At 39.1% G+C, this 18,878-nt stretch overlaps 1 protein-coding gene across 5 annotated transcripts in view; it reads right to left on the reverse strand.

Annotated features, from left to right (window-relative positions):
* Positions 1 to 18,878, reverse strand: part of KCNAB1 (potassium voltage-gated channel subfamily A member regulatory beta subunit 1) — a 314,248-nt gene that overhangs the window by 94,722 nt on the left and 200,648 nt on the right. For all 5 annotated transcript variants that reach the window (XM_006908205.2, XM_015586496.2, XM_006908206.2 and 2 more), the window contains exon 2: positions 2,628 to 2,671. In XM_006908205.2, coding sequence (XP_006908267.1) covers positions 2,628 to 2,671 — 44 coding nt within the window. The remainder of the gene's footprint in view (positions 1 to 2,627; positions 2,672 to 18,878) is intronic.

Consider the following 18,878-nt stretch of genomic DNA (forward strand, 5'->3'; position numbering starts at 1 on the left):
TTCCAGACTAATTTTTTATGATTTCGGAACATCTTGCATTTGCAATATTCTATACATTCACTAGTGTTTCTCTGAGTACCTCTTGCCCTGGGGTTCTGCCTCCCGGCCACTGCTCACGTTGCTCCCTCTATCTTGAATTCTTCACCCTCTTTTTCCACCTTCTTCTCCACTTGATGACTCTCTTCAAATCTCAGCTCCTGCAGCACCTTCCCTGTGAAGCCATCCCAAATTCCCCAGGAGAACTTTTGTGCTTGATTCATCCACTGTGGCATTGTCAAATGCATTGTCTGCATTTACATGCTTGACTCCTACTACTCTGGGAGCAATTTGAGAGTGGGGTCCTTGCTGCTTTGATCTCGGTAACCCCTGGAACCAGCACAATGCCTGGCTTCCGAAAGGTTTGCTGAGAATGAATGAACGAATGGATACATAAATTTTACTCTTCCTCTCTCAGAAGATGATCTCACCTCCCACTAGACTGGGTTGATTTTCATCACTCTGATGAATTTACTCCTTTCCCATCAGTTTCTTTGACTTTGGGTCTTAACAGCAGTGGTCAGTGTATTCATAAACCAGGCAAGCCACAGCAACCCACAGGTGAATTTGCCCACTTAATTTTCTCCCCATTTCTCTTGTTGGCAGAGCTGTATTTCTTCACATGTATCTTCAGTACATTCTCGAGATACTTCATCTATCTGCTCCCATTTACACATATTCTTAGTTTATCAAAAGGAAGTTTGGCAGGGCAAGAAATTCCCAGCCCATCCTCTGGTAGAGAAGAAAGTCAGAGTTGTTAGCTTTAACTACGAAATTTAGAGTATTTCACTAAAAGACATCTATAGTCACGTGATTGCTTGGAACATTTAATACTTAATTTTCAAAGCCTCTGTTGAACATGCGCTATGACTTTGCTGACATCCCAAGCCTACAGCAATAAACCCAGCTCCCCCTACATTGGACAACTGGGGTCTGCAGGGCCTGACATTTTATCAAAGGCAGAGGCATTATTCCTTTCTCTGAATTTTTTTGCCTCCTCTGGCTTACAGAGGCAGCTCAGAAAAATTCTTAAAGGATGCTTATTCATACTGTCAATCTTTGTCACTTGTTTTGAATAAAGCCAGTCAGCCTATAAACCTCCTTGTTTTCTCCTATTATCCATGCAGTGTCTTATCCCAAATGTTCAGGCTCTCAGAAAAGCTTGATGCTAAATCAGACATGCTGCATTTGAATCAAGTCTGTTTTAAAGTTCACCAAAATACCTATAACTTACACACAGTTTGAAAAAATTGCTGTCTGACCTCTGGAGACTCATTTACTTGTGGCACTTCATGGACACCTCAATTTTTATAGTCTCAAGGGCCTTTGGTTAAATTGTCTATGTACTTTTCACTAGATTATTTTCTGCCATAGGTACTGACTCTGTGAGATAATTGGTCAATGATTTTTTACTATATTTTCTAATTTATATTTTCTTAAATCATTATATTTCTTAATTTATATTTATAGTAGTTTCTTTCAACACTGGATACTGAATAATTATTTAACATAAGGTATATTCTCATAAAACTAAGGTTAGACTATCCTGATGGTTAATTTCCTTCCAAAATAGAAGTAAATAGTAACTAGACCCAGAAATTAAGCATATGTCAAATTCCCTTAGACTTATGGCGAACGAGAACCACCCTTACCTCCCAAATCAGATCATTAGGAAGAATCAGAAAAATTTAGGCATCAATAAGCTTAATGTCTTTGAAATACAATGAAAAGAGGCAGAATTAGTTGCCACTATCTTTTATTCATTTACTATCATCCCTTCCCTGGTCTCCATATCTCCATTCAACAGGGGTCAAGAAAACCTCCTCCCGACTTTCACATCTACATCTACATCTACATCTACATCTACATCTACATCTACATCTACATCTACATCTACATCTACATCTACATCTACATCTACATCTACATCTACATCTACATCTCCAGCTCACATTTCTCCTTTAAGATCAGGACTGTCTAACTGCTTATTGGACATTTCCTATATCTATATATACTTACATCTATCTCTATCTCTGTCTCTATCTCTATCTTTATCTCTATCTCTATCATCTATATCATCTATATCTATATCTTCTATATCTGCATCTACATCTACATCTACATTTATATCTATATCTAGATGATCACTTTGTCCCCAAAATATTTAAGGTAGATTAGGAAAGTACCTAAAATACACAAAAATATAGAAAAATAAGTGAAGAAATTAGGCAAAGGGAAAATAAGAATAGAAAAAGTTCAGATGATGCTGCTGGTGAGGTGAGCATAATAATGCATTCCATGAGGTCCTTCACGCTTGCTAAATGGGACTGACACACGAGTCTCCTCCCCTAGGGTGTGCTTTAATATCGGATTTCTTTCTCTTTGATCAGCTCATGAACACAGTGGCTCCTTGGACCTGAGAGGCAGAGGGCTGTGTTGGGCAGGAAAGGCTCAAAAGGAGAAGTGGGGCCATGCTGGTTAGGAAGTCCATTCTCACCTTAGACTAGGTCCTGACCTGCACCCCAATCGCTCCCTGGTACCCCCAATTTTCCACCTCCCAGCCCACCACACATGATTCCCCAAGTACTTACCAAGACCCAAGCAAGAAACTCTGAGTCCTGATTTTCCAAGATTCCTGGAATAAAAATAAAGCAACATGTGGTCATTGTTTCTTTAGGTGAAATTGTGTACATTTAACCATGAATATTATATCTCACTTTTGCTGAGTCATGGTAGAGGCAGAACCCCAGACACAAGCTATGGTCTTGGGGAGTCTCCCTCTCATCTCTGTGGGGCACTAGGAAGCTCAGAATGTGCTCAGACTCAGCACAAGAACAGATGTCCCCACCAAATGCAGCTGTTCAGCTCTGAATGATGGTTTTTATTAATTTGTTTACAAATTGTCTTTCTCTTTCTAGAATGTAGTAAGCTCCCTGAGGGAAAGATCTGTATCTTATTTATTACCAACCAGTCATTCATTACTCATTCATTATTCAACAACAGAGCCTGACACGCAGCGGACCCTTAATAAATATTCACTAATTTAATAACTGACAAACTGACTTCTAAAACAGGGTATTATTACCAGTGGATGAGAATTATTAAAAGAACAAATACAAAGTCCTTTAGGCTATTTAAACTAAATTATATTATTTTTTATAAAATTGCTGCAAGAAGGTTATAGATTTTTTTTAAATGATTTTTCTTTTCCTCATCAACACCTTTGCTTTTCTACTCTAAAGGTTTATCAGGGAAAGGAAATATATTTTCACTCTTTAAATAGAGAGAGAACTAGGCACTCCAGTCTTCATTGTAAGATATTTGTCTATGGAGACCCAGACCCAAGGCATCTTCCTGTCATCCGCATAATTACTGTCAAAGAAGAAATCGAACTCTCAGAGAAAGGATGCCTTACAGGATTTCGTTGGGGTTCAGCATGAGGAGGTAAAGCTTAAATAATTGAAACATGGTAGAAAATTGCATCCTTTACTTTCTGATCAGATACTCTTGTGAGAACACAATTTTCCTCCCCCTTCCCAAACAGAACAGCACACACAAACTTTTCCGACTGCAGCACGGCTCAGCCCCTCCAGGTTCTCCCTTCCACAGTTTGGCTTCTTTAGTGTTAGTAATTAATGCTCTGATTTTTGCATTGATTTCTTTCCCCTGTTTGTTATTCTTGTTTATAAAATGCCACCAAAACAGCACATTTAATTTCATAGCATACTCCAAAGTGCATCACATTGCGAAGAGTTGGAATACCCTAGTTTCTACCCCATTGGCACAACCTTGAAGAAGTCACTTCCTTCCTCTGAGGTTCAATTTCATTAGTAGGATGAGATATTAATGCCTGTGCCATTTATCTAGCATCACTGTTGTGAGGCCAGGGCATAATAATGTATGCTAAAGTGTTGCACAGCAAATAAATGCAAAGCATAAGTATTTTTTGCGCTTTCTCCCTCTGCTCACCCCCTCACAGACATAATGTTAAATTTTCCCATATGAATTAGATATGTCCACCTGAAGGGAAACTTTTGAATAAAGATGTGTGTGAAAAATATTTTGAACTATTTTACTCAATGGGAGAAAAATAATTGAACTTTTTCATGAAAATAATTTGCATAAAAATTGTTCATTTAGTAGTTTCTCAGAAAACTGTAAGATGTGCAACAAGAAGATCTTTCTTTTAGTCTAAAAGTTACTGATTTTAAATAGGAATCTAGAGCAGAAGCTATATAGTAAGGAGAATTTAAAAAAATACACCAAAACAATAAAAGCAAGTATATGTAAATGTGAATAACAGTCTTTCAGGTGGAGATATTGAACACTGATGAATCAGTAAAGAGGAACAAAGCACAATACTCTACCCTCTCAATTTTCTGAGGGTCACAGAAGAACAACTATGTCATTACGGTAGCGTGGGGTACGTCCTTCATGGAGTTCTTTGAATGTACACAGAAAGGGGGCGCTATCCCAGGCCTGCATTTGTATAACTATGTGGGTGTCATGGGAGAAAAGATCCAGGTAAGGGTTTTCATGTTATTTTAATATCTTTCAGTAATTCTGAAAACAACAGAGAGAAAGGACTTACTGCAGAAAACGATGTAGAGCAAGACATTTTTCTCATAAACTCAGATAGAGCCTGGTTATGTCACTGGGTACTTACTGAGCAACATCTCCACACCCAAGGTTGGGGGAAACACCTGTCCTATTTTCCTATGACAGTGACTTAGGAAGATAATGATCACTCTGCTATGGTTTTCAAAGACCAAACTTGAGAAACTTGAGAATCGCAAAAACAAACTGCAAAGTAGCAAGTATTAAACATGGCCCATTTTCTCATCACTGCTGATTAAACATCCAGACCAGCTTTTTGGAATGAAAACCTTAGAAGATTTTGCACTATAAGACAAGTTTAGTTTAGTTACAGACAAATATTGATATGGTGGTGAAAAGTCTCACATTTAGCCTTGGTGGTTTTATTTCCTTTAACTCTTTCTCTAAATATCCTCACCCTCTAGAAGGAATAGTTACCATATTCAGGAGTTAGTAACCATTCAGTTTTGGTTAGCTGGCCCCACAATAGGAATGCCTACTGAAGTGAGAGGCATTTTCTGTACATGAGCCATACCTAAGTCCATCGCCTTGACTCTGTCCGGGGCTGAGTCTCTTCGTGAGACTCCTACCTCAGAAAGCACTCTAACACAGGACGATGCCACTCATTTTGCAGATGGAGAAGGTATGAGGATCTAGTTCCCCCCAATCAGGGCATGTTATTCCAACACAATTTCTGCGATTCCAAATGGTGCATCTGCTTCCTCCTGCCTGTATTTATGTCTGTGCAATACTAGGAGATATGGCAATTGTCCAGCTACTCTGATCCATTTAAGCTCTGTTGGATTATAAGTGCCACAAAACTAGATGCATTTGATCTAATGAGTACAACATATATCATCCAAAAGCTTGTTTGTGTGGCTATACCACCAAATAATGGCCAAGTTTACACCTCATGCTGGGCTATAACAGATGCCCTGGAACCTTCTTTATCTCACCCATATGGAATTTTCATAAGCATTTTATGATCCAGTGTGACGTTGTGCAACAAAACAACTTTATATATTTTCATTTTATTTCTTAATTCGGTAAGCACATCAAATTTCCAATTAGATTGAATCCCTTTCCCATTTGATTCAAAATACTAGTCTCGTTGCACTGGTTTGCCTATTTTATCTGTGTCAGATATACCAGAAGGAAGTCTCACCGTGTTCATTTTTAGTATCTGCTCCTGTTTAACTCAAAATAAAAGCTCCTCTTTCCCAGGTGAACCTGAGCTGCTCTGCTGCTAATATTAGAAATGAATGACATCAGTGTGGGGGCATGGGACGTTTAGCTTTGTCAGTCAAAGGAATCCTAAATCTTAAATCAAAGCTTCAGTAAAGAGTTATCTAGAGAAGGGATATAGCTTCTGAGAACTCAAAGTTGTGTTTCTCCTTTCTTTTTGAAAGCAGGATTATCCACTTAGTGAACACATGGCTGAACTTATTTTAGGTCAATGATTGGTTCTATGACAGAAACATTAAATATAATTCCTAGTGTTGTTTTGTGGAGCATCCCTCAGGCTCTTTTTGAGTTTAAGGCAATGACGGGGTGGTGAGAACTGAAATCAAGTATCACTTAGGCACAGCACTGCATGCCACTCTTGATTCTTGCAGTTTCTTTACAAATCAGAGATGTTAAAAGCAGATTAGCAGCCCGAATGTATTGTTTTAAATTGTTTGCTTCTGAATACAGTATATTAGACATTATTCACAATTGTAAACTGCTCAGAAAAGAGGAGCAGCTAGCTAAAATATGTACCTTGCATTTGACCAAGAAAGATGCATATTGCATGTGACAAAATTGCTGATTTAAAGATTGACACAACAGGGATGACTGAAAGCACATATAAGGGGCTTCAGTGGCTGTGTCAAGCTGGCAGAATTAAGTTTGGTTTGACCTGTTTTCATGTGGTTGGATCATTACATCACCTGCTGTCTCATTCTATTTGGATATCTATCTTATCCCTCTAAATCACACCACTGTTCTCTGGTGCCTTACCTGGAAGTTACTAGTCCAATCTGAGGTATGGGATTGTATTTTAAGGAAATGTATATTTCATAACCTTTCTTGAAAAATCCAGAGCTAAAGGCATGTTCATTTGTCAGTCAGCTGCTTTTGATGGTTGTACAAGAACATGCATTTTGACAGCCATGAACATGACTACCAATGGTAATAATGCTTTTTTACAAGGGCCCATTCATCACTGTTGATAAGAGAATAATGACTCATTTGGAAACCACCAGGCACGTAAATGATTTAGCCATGTATTTTGATGACAGGCATTGACGAGTAGAACAACGAAATGCTTCATTCTTAAACTTTGTTGAAAGTAGCAACAAAGCAGAATAGGATTCTTTCAGATTCTTTGATTTAAAGGTTTAAGTCATTTGTCAGTTGTAAATTCAAATTGACAATGTAAATTCCTATTCATTCTCTTTGAACATACAAAATCACCTATTGATCTGTATCATTCTCGTAAAGTCTAGAGAAGTATGGCAAAAGGAGATTTCTCTATAATTAATTAATTATTTCAGTAGAGACGCACTGAGTTTCGACTATATACTGAACCTTGTATTAGAGCGTGGGGTTGGCTGAGTAACGGATAGTTGCTGCTGTCACATAGAAAGGAAAACAGATGTTAAATAGTGAGTTAATGATTTGATTATAATCCTAACTAAAAGGACAGTATGCCCTAAGTGTAAAATAGGGATGTTGGGGAAGCTGACCTGGTCTAGATGGTTAGAAAAACTTCTCTAGGGAAGCAGCATTTAAAATGAGATCCAAAGGAGGAAGAGGAAGTCACTTAATGAAAAGAGTAGGAATTAGCGTTCTAAGTAGAGTGAGCAGCATGTACAAAAACTTGGAGGTTGGAAGAAGTGTAGATAATTGAAGAATGGGAAGAGTATAGGGCAGTGGAAGAGTAGAGTGCGGAATGACTCCAGGGGTGCCTGAGGAGACAGATCAAGCAGAGCCTTACCAGTTAGTGTATGTTACAGATTTGGGTTTTAATATGGAGTAATGGAAAATTATCGAGAAACTTAAGCAGAGGAAATGGGTAGAAGGGAGACAAGAAGAGGAGCTAGAAGGCTATTTTGGCAATCCTGATGAGAAATAATAGTACTTTGAATCAGATTCAGTGGAGATAGGAAAACGGAGAAGATTCCAGATATTCTTAGCAGGTAAAATCTATAGGACTTGGGATTTGATTAACTGTGGGAGTGAAAGAGAAGGAGGACGAATGGGCCCTTCTCAGGTTTCTGACTTGGGCAGCCAGGTGAAGAGGGGTTTATTTGAGGTCACAGAGGGTTTTGGATTCACTTTTGGGCACATGAGCAAACACGCATAGGATATCCTAGCTAGTTGCCTGGAGCTCAGAGTCGGGGGAAGTTTTCTGGGTACCCAGGGTAACAGATGCTGCGAACTGGGTCAACTGCCAAAAGAGACAGCGCTCAGTTGGAGAAAGGGCCAAAAACCTGACCTTGAGGAGCTCAAACATCGTAGGTGGCAGAGAAAAAGCTACAGTGGCAAAGGAAACAGAAGGAAAGAGCGGTAGAGATATCGAAGGACACCAGGAAAGTGTGGGTGGAGAAGCCAAGGTGGAGTCAGCTTCAGCAGGGCGTGAATGTCCAGGAGCACTGAGGGCTGCTGGACGTCCAGTACTGGGAGACAGAAACATGTCCCTACTCTTCGGCCACACGAGATTGCTGTCGACTCTGTGGCAGTCATTTCAGTGGTGCCGTGGGTGGGAGTCAGGCTGGGTGGACTGAGGAGATGGGAGGTGCAGAAACAATGCTTGCTAGCTGTGTGTGACCTTGCGCAGGTTACTTAGTTTTTTAAAGCCACTTTCCTCTTTCTTAAATGGAGATATTAATAGCCCACTATTTTTTTTTTTTATATTGAGAAAATGTAAATGCAGCACAAGTCCCAGTACATTTCGGCGTTCAATAAATGCTAGTTGTTTTCTGCCTTTATTTCCTAGAAAAAGTAATGTCTCAAACACTGAATCTGGCGGGGGAGGGGATTCTGGTTCAGGTATGAAGCTGGTAGGGGGACGCCTCTGTGCCTCGTAAGACACACCTCCCTGACTTTATGATCCTCCTACTTGGTGGATTTGCGCTTGAATATTGCAGCCGTCCTGAATCTATCGTACGCGTACTGCGAGTTATTTTGCTAGAATCATTAGAAAGTGGGAGCTAAGAGATAAAGACAGATGAGGGAGGCAAAGGAGAAGGTGACATTTTGTTGGCAAAGTCTGGAGAAATCATGTGGGTCTGAGATATTTAGAACAGTTCTTCTGTGATCACCAGGAGCGGGGAATAGAGATGAGACATAAAGTTGTGTGGTTGGGGTTACACAAACTTGGGTGTTTTGAGGAGGTGGGGCTTGAGAAATGCCTGCCCAAGTCTCGTTATTACTTGAGTAACAGTTACTCTGCTTTATCTGTCTTAAGTATCCAAAGAATCAGAATATCTGGAAATCAATAACTCAGAGTCTTAAATCAGAAGAATCTAGGATCTCTAGTTCAGAAGCATATAATTTGGGGGTTCATGAATTTAGGATGAAAAAAATATATTTTTATTTTTCACCAACTTAACCGAAATTTAGCACCTCTTTCAATCATGAATGTAGGCTAGAAACCACAGAAGTGTTCGCATTACCTGTGATTTTGCCACCAGTAGAAATTACAGGGAATTTTCTGCCCATCACAGTTGCTTCAGCGATCTCAAAAAATTATTTGCACTCACCATTTCTAGAGCTTGTTATTTAATATATTAATATATTAATAAAGAAGTGCATGTTTTATGAGGTTGCAAATTTCAATTTTAAGTATTTTGAACTGTATTTCAATTTAACTGGAATCCTGTGTATTTTGTTGTATATTTAAAAGCTCTTTTTCTGAGGAGTCTGTAGGCTTCCCTGGACTGCTAGACAGATCTATGCATCAAGAATCTTGGATGAAAGATAAAGGTTGTTTTAAAAAATGCTTCTTGGTGCATCCATCTGCCACAAAGCAAGAAAATTTGCAAAGATCTTTTCAAATGGGAGGGAAGACAATTCTGAAGAGCATTTGAAAGCAAAATTAAATATGCAAAACCCCACTGCTATTATGTAAATGTGTATCATGTAGTCTATAGTGTTGGTGCTTATTATCTCTCCTTATTTGTTTAATTTTAGTAAATTAAAAAATATTTCTTAGGCCCTTGATGGATTTAATTCCAAAATCTGGCCTTCGTGTTATCTCTACTTGGATGTAAGTCCTGGACTCTAAGCTTTCCCACTGTGGGGATCCTCAAGGGCCTCATTTACCCACCTTTGGCAGAGAGCTGCTATGCCTGCCCTCTGGGGCAGAAAAGAGAGAAGAGGATACACCAGCCCCGAGGCTCTGGGGTTTTAGCAAGGACTGGCTTGCTAATGCACAGTATTTCTTTTATAACAATTCACTGTAATGTGATTCATTCATTCAATCATTGCGTATTTCATTTCATATATTTGTGTTTGTTTTAATATAAAATAATATTTTCTTCTTATATCTTTAAGAAAGTTTGTCGTAGAGATGTGCCGTTTTGGTCTCATAGCTTTAGTGGGTACCCCTGGACGCTCTCTGTTGTCTCAGTTTGAGAGGCCTGGCTATATATGATTACCAGTCATTTACACCTTAGTGTGAAAGAGTTTTGAACTTTTTTCTTACATCAGTTTTGAAGGATTTCAGGGTGCAATCAAGAGATAAAGCCCTTAGAGAGATGGAAGGGGGATTAAAGGTGGGATATGGGGAGGATAAAGGAAGCAAACCCTCAAAGGGGAAGAACACACTTTGCCCCCTTCCAGATTTTGTCCAGGATCACACCTCTCCTCATGACAGAATGATCATACTTTCCTACATAAATATCTTACATATACTTGATAAAGCAAAGGTCAAGTCTTCTCTGGCATCCACTTTGTAATGAGAGCTATGATTAGTTTCCACCGTAATGAGCTGTGCAGTTTTCAAGGCAAGCGAAATAAACAAAGCAGCTCCTGATGTAGGAGTTCCATGCTCCACATCTTTTCAATTCCATTTACTGTGGGAGAATTTCTTGCTTTCTCTTTAGAGAGCAAAGTCAGCAATGTGATGGAGACTGAGGCATGAGCTTGATTGAGACGTTGATATTTAAAAAGTCACTTAATCAAAAGTAAATTATGCTTTCAACTGTAATGCATTTGTTTGCCTTTCACTTTCCTTGACAGAGGGATAGAAAACAAATGTCTGTTTTCTCTGTGTGTCCACATCCTTTTTATCTGCCATCAGTGTGCCATATATCACAGACGGGGTGCATGTTGTACTCATTGTGTAGGAGATTGTTTCTACTTCCAGACTGAGATCTATGAGGGAGGGACTCTGTCTATTACATCTGCTTATTCTCAACATCTAGTGCTGGGCGCACTAGATGCCTCTGCCCCTCATTATCAGTGAAACTTTGGGAAAGTTACCAAACCTCTATGTGCCCCATCTGGTACTGGGGATAATAATAGAAACTACCTCATAAGGAAGTTGTGATGATTAAATGTGTGGATTAATGCATTTAAGATAGTGCTTGGCACATGACAAATACTCTCTAAATGCAAGCTGTTATCAGATAGACATGGGTTTGCAGCCAAGCTCTCCTACTTCCTGGTAGCCGTGGGCATCTCTTTCACCTCATATAGGTTCCTTCTTCTGAAACATAAATTTCTACACCCTCCTTGAATCAACAAACATAGAAAACATCGTGGCCTTTTACTCTTCTTCCAATCCATGTAGGTGTTAGAACTAATTTTACAAGAGCCTGGAGCTTGGGAACCTGCATGGCAAAATGCATTCTATCCCCACCCATAACCTTCTTCTTCTCCTCTGCCCCTCTAGTTAACTGTGTCACTGTTCCAATGGGAGGGCCAATGCCAGCCTTCTAGTATTTACAGCCTCAGAGTCTAGAACTAAGTGGATAAAGGGAATCATGACCAAGGTTTACTTCTATGTTTAGATCTTATTCTTTAGTTCCAGTCAGCCCACCTGTAGGTCATCCCATCTGAATCTTCAGTACACAACTCAAATTCAGAATATTAATGTGTGGCTCCAACCCCTTCCAAAAAAAAGCAAATTATTTTAACTCTCAAAGATCTCTTTGTCTCTTCCCAATCTGTTGGCCTCTATAGCCAGTCAGTTAGCAAATCTTGAAGAACTCACGTCTACACCATCCCTGACCTGATTTCCTCATAGTCACTACCATAGTTACTCCCGGCTACTCTTCTGTTTCTAGATTTTCCATTGTTCTTTCTCTGTTTATCTTTAATCAGCCTTTTCGCCTTCTTATTTGTATGAAATAACTATTGTTCATGTCTTATTAGCTTTCCTCAATTGCAAAGTACTTGATACTAAAACTCAAGGTTTATATTTGATGTCCTCATAACAATTTGCACCATGAGGTACCAGTAAATATTTCATTAACTAAATAAATGCTCAGATGACGAAGTCTAAGAAGCCTTTCTTACCTCCTTGATGCGAGCTTCCAGAGTTAGATATTATTTTAGTCTTAACTTTTTTGTTTTTAAATTAACTGTTAAGATTCAACATCCTATATTCAACATCATAGTTCAATAAGGCATTAAAATGAAATAAAAAGCATGCAGATTTTAAAAAGGAATAAGTAAAATTGTCTCTCACTATAAATAATATGATTGTCTTTGTAGAAAAATCTCAAAGAATTTACCAAAAAGCTCCTTAAACTAATAAGTGAATTTAGCAAGGTTGCATGATATAAGGTCAAGATATAAAAGTCCATTGTATTTCTAGCAATAAACGATTGGATTTGAAATTTAAAAGAACAGTACTATTTATAATAGCACCCTAAAATGAAATATTTATTTACAAATCTGTCAACATATAGGTACTATCTATATGCTAAAATTATAACACATTAAATAAAGAAATAAAAGAAGACCTAACTAAATGGAGAGACATACCATGCTCGTGGATTTCAAGACTCAATATTGTTACAAAGTTACTTCTTAATTTGAGCAATTGAGTAGATATACTTCCAATTCAAATCCTAGCAGTATGTTTTGTAGATATCAAGGTGATTCCTAAATTTATATGGCAAGATGAAGGAACCAGAATATCCAAAACAACTGGAAAAAGAACAAAGTTAGAATGACTCACACTACATGATTTCAAGATTTAATATAAAGCTACAATGATCAAGACAGTGTGATATTATCAAAAGCCATGAAGCAAATATAAATGGAACATAATAGACAGTAATTGGAACAGAATAGGCAGGCCAGAAATAGCCCCACCCACACAAATATAGTCAGCTGATTTTTGACAAAGGTACAAAGACAATTCAGTGGGGGAAAAAGAAGTTGTTCTGGAACAACAGTATCTATCTATCTATCTATCTATCTATCTATCTATCTATCTATCTATCTAAAACCTTGATATGATACAAATCTCACGCTTTATACAAAATAATTCAAATGGATCATAGACCTAAATATAAAACTTAAAACTACAAAACTTCTAGGAAAAAAAGGAGAAATTCTGTAAGGCTTTGGATTTGGCAAGCGTTTTTAGGTATAGTGCAAAAAGGATGATATATTATAAAAATTGGAAAGTTGAACTTTATGAAAATTTAAAACTTTTGCTCTATGAAAGATGCTGTTAGAAGAATGAAAAGACAAGCTTCAGAGTGGAAGAAAATACCTGCAAAACCCCAGTCAAAGATGCCAAAGTACTAAACAGAGACTTCATCAAAGAAGATAGTTGGATGGCAAATGAGCCATACGAAAAAAATGCACAACATTATTAGGCATTAGGGAAATACAAATTAAAACCATAATGAGATAACACTACACATGTATTAGAATGGATAAGATAAAAACAAACCCTAAAATTATCATAATGCCAAGTACTGGCAAAGATGAAAAGCAAATGAGATCTTATACATTGCTGGTGAAAATGCAAAATGGTACAGCCCACTTAAGAAAATATTTTGATAGTTTCTTATAAAGTTACACATACCTATACCATATGACTCAGCAGTTCCATCCCTAGATATTTATCCAAGTGAATTGAAAGTTATGTTCACACAAACAACTGTAGGCAAATATATATGGTAGTGTTATTCATAATCACCAAAAACTGGAAACCACCTAGATACCAGCATTGTTCTAGGTGCTTTCATATGTATAATTCACGCCTATAAAGGCACGTAGTCTTTCCAAGTAGACACTCTTGTGCCCATTTTATCCATGAGGAAGTGCAGGCTGAGAGAGATTCAGTAACAGGCTGGGCCCTCCTCTCTAACATGCGACAGCTCGGGAGTGGAATTTTGTCTGCTTTGGAAGTGTGTGCTTCTTCCACTGTTCTACTCTGACTTTGCATGGCTTGCCCATCTGTAATGACCCAAGTTAGCTATTTTTTTAGAGGGACAGGCAGGGGGAAGGGCCGTGAATAGTTTGGGTACATTTTAAATGACATTTTGCAGTTCTCGCTAGGCATCCAAGCCCACTCCTGACGTCTGTTCCAGACCCCCACCTTCCACCCCCACCCCTGACTGTAGCTTTCCACAGTTTCTTTGTGACTGATGGGATGGCAGTGGTGGGAAGTGGTGAACTGTCACTCATCTCATTCCTCTCCCGATCAGCCTTCAGACAGAAACAATAGGGGAAGAAAGTAGGCAGAAGAAAATGTACAGCTCACATTGTTCAAACTGCAATAGAATAGATTTCATTCCTTTTTTTTTTTTTGGCTCGTTTGAAAAGGAAAAAAAGAATGAAAGCGAAGTCATTTGTGTACTCTGCTGATTGGAGACAGAATGACCGATGGGGCCGGGACAAACCATGTTCACAACACGGTCCTGGGGTGTGGAGTTAAGGACGTGGAAAGGAAAATGGAGAGAAAAGTTTGGAAGGGCTGAGGGAGACTTGCCTGAAAAAGAAGGTTGGATCAAGAGTGTTTTTTGGTGCAATTAGATCTAACAAACACTTTGGAACTAGGTGAGCAAGAAACTTAGGACACAAACTGGAAAAAACCGTTATCTCCAAAGTGAATTACTAATTCACCTAGTACGCGTTTATGGAGCACCGACTGTTGAGATGGACACTGTTCCAGGTTCAAGGGCTGTGGCAGAGAGCAAAGCAGAACAAGTTCCTGACCTCATGAGGCTTGCATTCTAGTGGGGTGACTCGTAGAAAACAAGTACGCACAGAAATAGCTTCAACAAATGAGAGGTGCTCTGAAAACACGAAGCTGGATAATGGCAAACCAGAGATGGTCAGGCACAGCCCCTCTGAGGAGGTGACTTCTGAGCAGGTTGCTGAAGGATAGGCAGGAACAGCCTCAAACAGATCTTGGGGAAGAAAGTTCTAGGTGGAGAAATAAGCAAGGCCTTGAGGCGAGATAAGCTCGAGAGGCAGAAAGGAAGTGAGTGTGGCGAGGTCAGTGTGAAGGGGAGAGTCCAGGGTGAGGATAGACAGAGGGAGGAGAGCCGGGACTCACAAGACTGCTGGCTACCAGCTGAACTGCTCTCTTCCTGGGCAGAGTAGATAGAAATCGTCCAAAAATTTCTATGGACTGTATACTAAGAGCTGTTTTATTTAAATAGAGCTTCAAAATAAAGAAGGTATTAATCTTCACTGAAAAGGTTTTGGAAGAGGCCTGAGACTCTGAGGCTCAGAGTAGGTGGGGCTTTATTTGGGGCCAGGCCTTATCCTCCTACAGGGTTTTGTTGTTTGAGACCTAGGGTTGCCTTGTTGCACACTCTGGGGGCACATAGCATTCGATGTGCATAACCTCTCTTTCTCAACTGTACAGTTCAGTGGTCGTGTTTCAGGCTCCCTGCTTTTCCTTTCTATCCCCCTTTGCCTTTTAATGATATTCTCTCTTACTCCTTCTGGTGTCAGATATCTCCAGTTCTCAGGCTCTGTCTCTTTTCCATTTATCAAATTCTGTTCTCAGGAAAGTCAGAACAATTCATTCTCGCTAAGGTGTAAGTGACTAATGTGACAAAGTGCTGCCTGGAACGGTGAAGGAGAGATTAGCTACCTACAATTCCTGGGAATCAGGAAGAATGGCTTTTTGCATGTGCATATGTGTGGAATCCTTTTCTTACATATTCTCACTCAAGACCCAGTTCCGAAGTCCCTTTCCTAAGGAAGCTCCCTAAGGAAAAGCTAGTTGTTTCTTCCACTGAGCTTACATCTCAGCTCTGCACTTCCTGATTACTTTGTGCATCATCTGGTTTATCTGTCCCCCCACAAGCTTGTAGACTTCTTGAGGACAGCCTCCAGGTCTGTTTCGTCTGCTTCACAGATCCTGGCACATTGACAGGCTCACGTTGCTCGTCTGACCAAGGAGCTGGGGGGCAGTCATAAGAGCTGTGTTGACTCTGATCATGGTAGACTATGGTCTTCACGGTGCTAAATTGAATTAATACTTTTTAGAAAACCTTCCTTTCTTAACAGTCTTGCATTCACTATAATTTTGATTTCTTCAATATTGTAAATATCGTTGATTACCAATTTAACATGCATTTGTTGGCAAATTTCCTCTTTTAAAATGCAAATACTCCTAATAGAATTAAGTCCATTCATTTATACAATAAACATTTATTGTGTATCTGCTCTGTGCCATACACTCTGTCCCATCATCCACACCAAAAGACTATTCTTACAAAAAACTGCTCTTTTCTTTCACATAATGAATCAAGAATTCCAAGTCAAGACTTGATAATTGTACTTTTAATAATTTACCTAAAAGAAAAATTCAGATATCTGCAATTAGGTGTGTACACAAAAATATGCATTGTAATTATTATTTATAACAGGCAAAGAAAGAAAACTAATCATAAGGGGAGAATCAAATTGTTTCATCAGTATAATGGAGTATTATGTGACTACTTAACATTACATTAAAAAGAGTATTTTATTAATACAAGAAGATGCTAGCATTACCATGTTAAATGAAAAGAAGCAGAATATAAAATTTGTTGCAGTATGATATTTTTAAAATGCATAGAAGAAAGCCTAGAAGGATATTTGCTAAAAATAAAAATAGTGGTAGTCCTTCTAGGTGGTAAGATATTGGTTGATTTTAGTTTCTGTATATTTGTATTTTCTAAACGTTTTGTACTAAGCATGTATTACTTTTATGCTGGGAAAAAGAAATTTACCGTACTGAAAAACTAGAACCACTTCCTGCTAGTTGCTGAGAGCCAGCGCAGAAGAGAATAGGATGGGAGGGGATGCAGACAACTTTATGGGCACAAGGTGAGGTTAAAGCCTGTGTGAAGACAGGCTCAGGGGGCCAGGCTAGCAGTCTGGGGTACTGGCCTCTGCAGGTGGGAAGGGGAAGAGTGAACACCTGCAGACGGGAGGGCGTAGGTGACATGTTATAGGGCAGCTCCATTTTGCCTAGACCAAGCCTAAGATAGAATAATGACCTCTCCACATTGGAACAAGCAGAACAAAGGTTCTGGGCCCAGACTGGCTGCACAGCTGAGAGAGAACCACCTTCCTGTGTATGTTTCCCCATAGGTATAGTGAGCTTCTAACCTCAGCAGGGTTCACTTATATTTCGTCCTTTCGCAATTTAAAGCTCAGTTGTTTGTGTCGTTTATCACCAGGTAGCAATGTTAACTAACCATTCGTTACCAGAAGCTGAACCTTCTAGGCCTGACTGAAGTTTACAGCAGATCTCTGAAGGTTGCAGACACTCAGCTCTGACTCTGACTATGAACAAAACACCACATACAGCTCAGGGTCCCCAGTGAGCTCTCTCGAGCTTTGCTCCTGAATCTTAAGTTCATCTCTTTTATGGCTGATACCTTCTTTTCTCCCTTTGAAACATACACACTCAGCAGCAAAGCCATCAAAGTTTTGCATGAAATAATTTCTGACCGCTAACCATCCACCCTCAACCACCAAAATAATAATAATAATTCAAGTGAAGGGGAGACAGGGAGGCATAGTGTTGAAAGGCTGGAATTAGCAGCAAGGACCTTCAGTTTCAGGGCTGGGCTCCAGTGCTCACTAGCATCAGGATTAATCATGGAACCTTCTCAGCCTCAGTGTCTTCATCTGTGGAATGCGCATAAATGCGGTGCCTGCCTTAACCTGCTTACAGGTAGTTGTGAGGGTCAAATAAGATGAAGTGTGTGAAAAGGCTGACAGAGCTTTAGAGTTCTTTACAAATGTTAGTTATCGCCATGATAATAAATATCAGGATGAACAATCTCAGGGGCTGCTGCATATGCCGAAATGAGTGGGGAAAACACAGTCCGTCATTTCTGTGCTCTCATGGGGGACAGTGGCTTCAGGCTCCATGGACTGATAAACAGACTTTTTAGCAAAATCAAATCACTCACACTGTTAAGAACTGTTGAAATGTTTTCTGTTGCCAGTGATGCTAAACAAACAAACAAACAAATAAATAAATGAATGGATTAAGATATATTCTGAACAGGAGTAAAGAAACTTTTTTAAAAAAGGAAGTTCTTATTCACTCTGTTCATTGAGGCTTGCACTTGAATAAGGCCAAGAAAAGAAATTAGGAAATGATTTTTATCGAAGTAATAAATAATGTCTATGTGTGTGTGAGGCGGGGGGTGGGGGAGGGCTGTGGGGCAGGAAAAGTGGGATTGAGGAAAAAAATAGAAAGAAAAAATGTGTTCTGACTGAACTGAAGTTCTTTTGTGCAACTGCAAAATTTTTTTAAATAGTTCTGATATTCTTATGATATTTATTTATGCAACGAATATGTGTTAAACAGCCACGGTGTACAAAGGGCTGACAAAGCAGCAGAAAAGACAGACATGGGCCTTGGCCTTACAGTCTTCATAAAGTCTAGTTGGGGAGATTAAACATTACACAAATAATTATTTTATTACATTGCATTCAGCACTACAAAGGAGAAGCAATGAACACATTTGCTGTATTGTCAGGGCCTAGAGTATCACAGACCAAAGTATCCTTATTATAAAACTCCTCAAAAAGTTACTGTGAGATCTTAGAACCATAAAGGAGTGAATTTATCCTGAGCAGAGACCAAGGGCTTTCAAGGCAGTCCTCTGGCCACCTGATTATGGCTATTTTACCTCTTAGGGTTACTAGGAGAACTTAAAAAACTATTCATGAAGAAAGCTTAGCTCAGTGACCAACGGTACTTAATAAATTAACTATTGTAATTATTGTCTTATTAGTTATTATCTAATGCACATTAACTTGTGTAT

Source organism: Pteropus alecto, unplaced genomic scaffold, assembly GCF_000325575.1.
Source record: "Pteropus alecto unplaced genomic scaffold, ASM32557v1 scaffold81, whole genome shotgun sequence".
Taxonomy (NCBI): domain Eukaryota; kingdom Metazoa; phylum Chordata; class Mammalia; order Chiroptera; family Pteropodidae; genus Pteropus; species Pteropus alecto.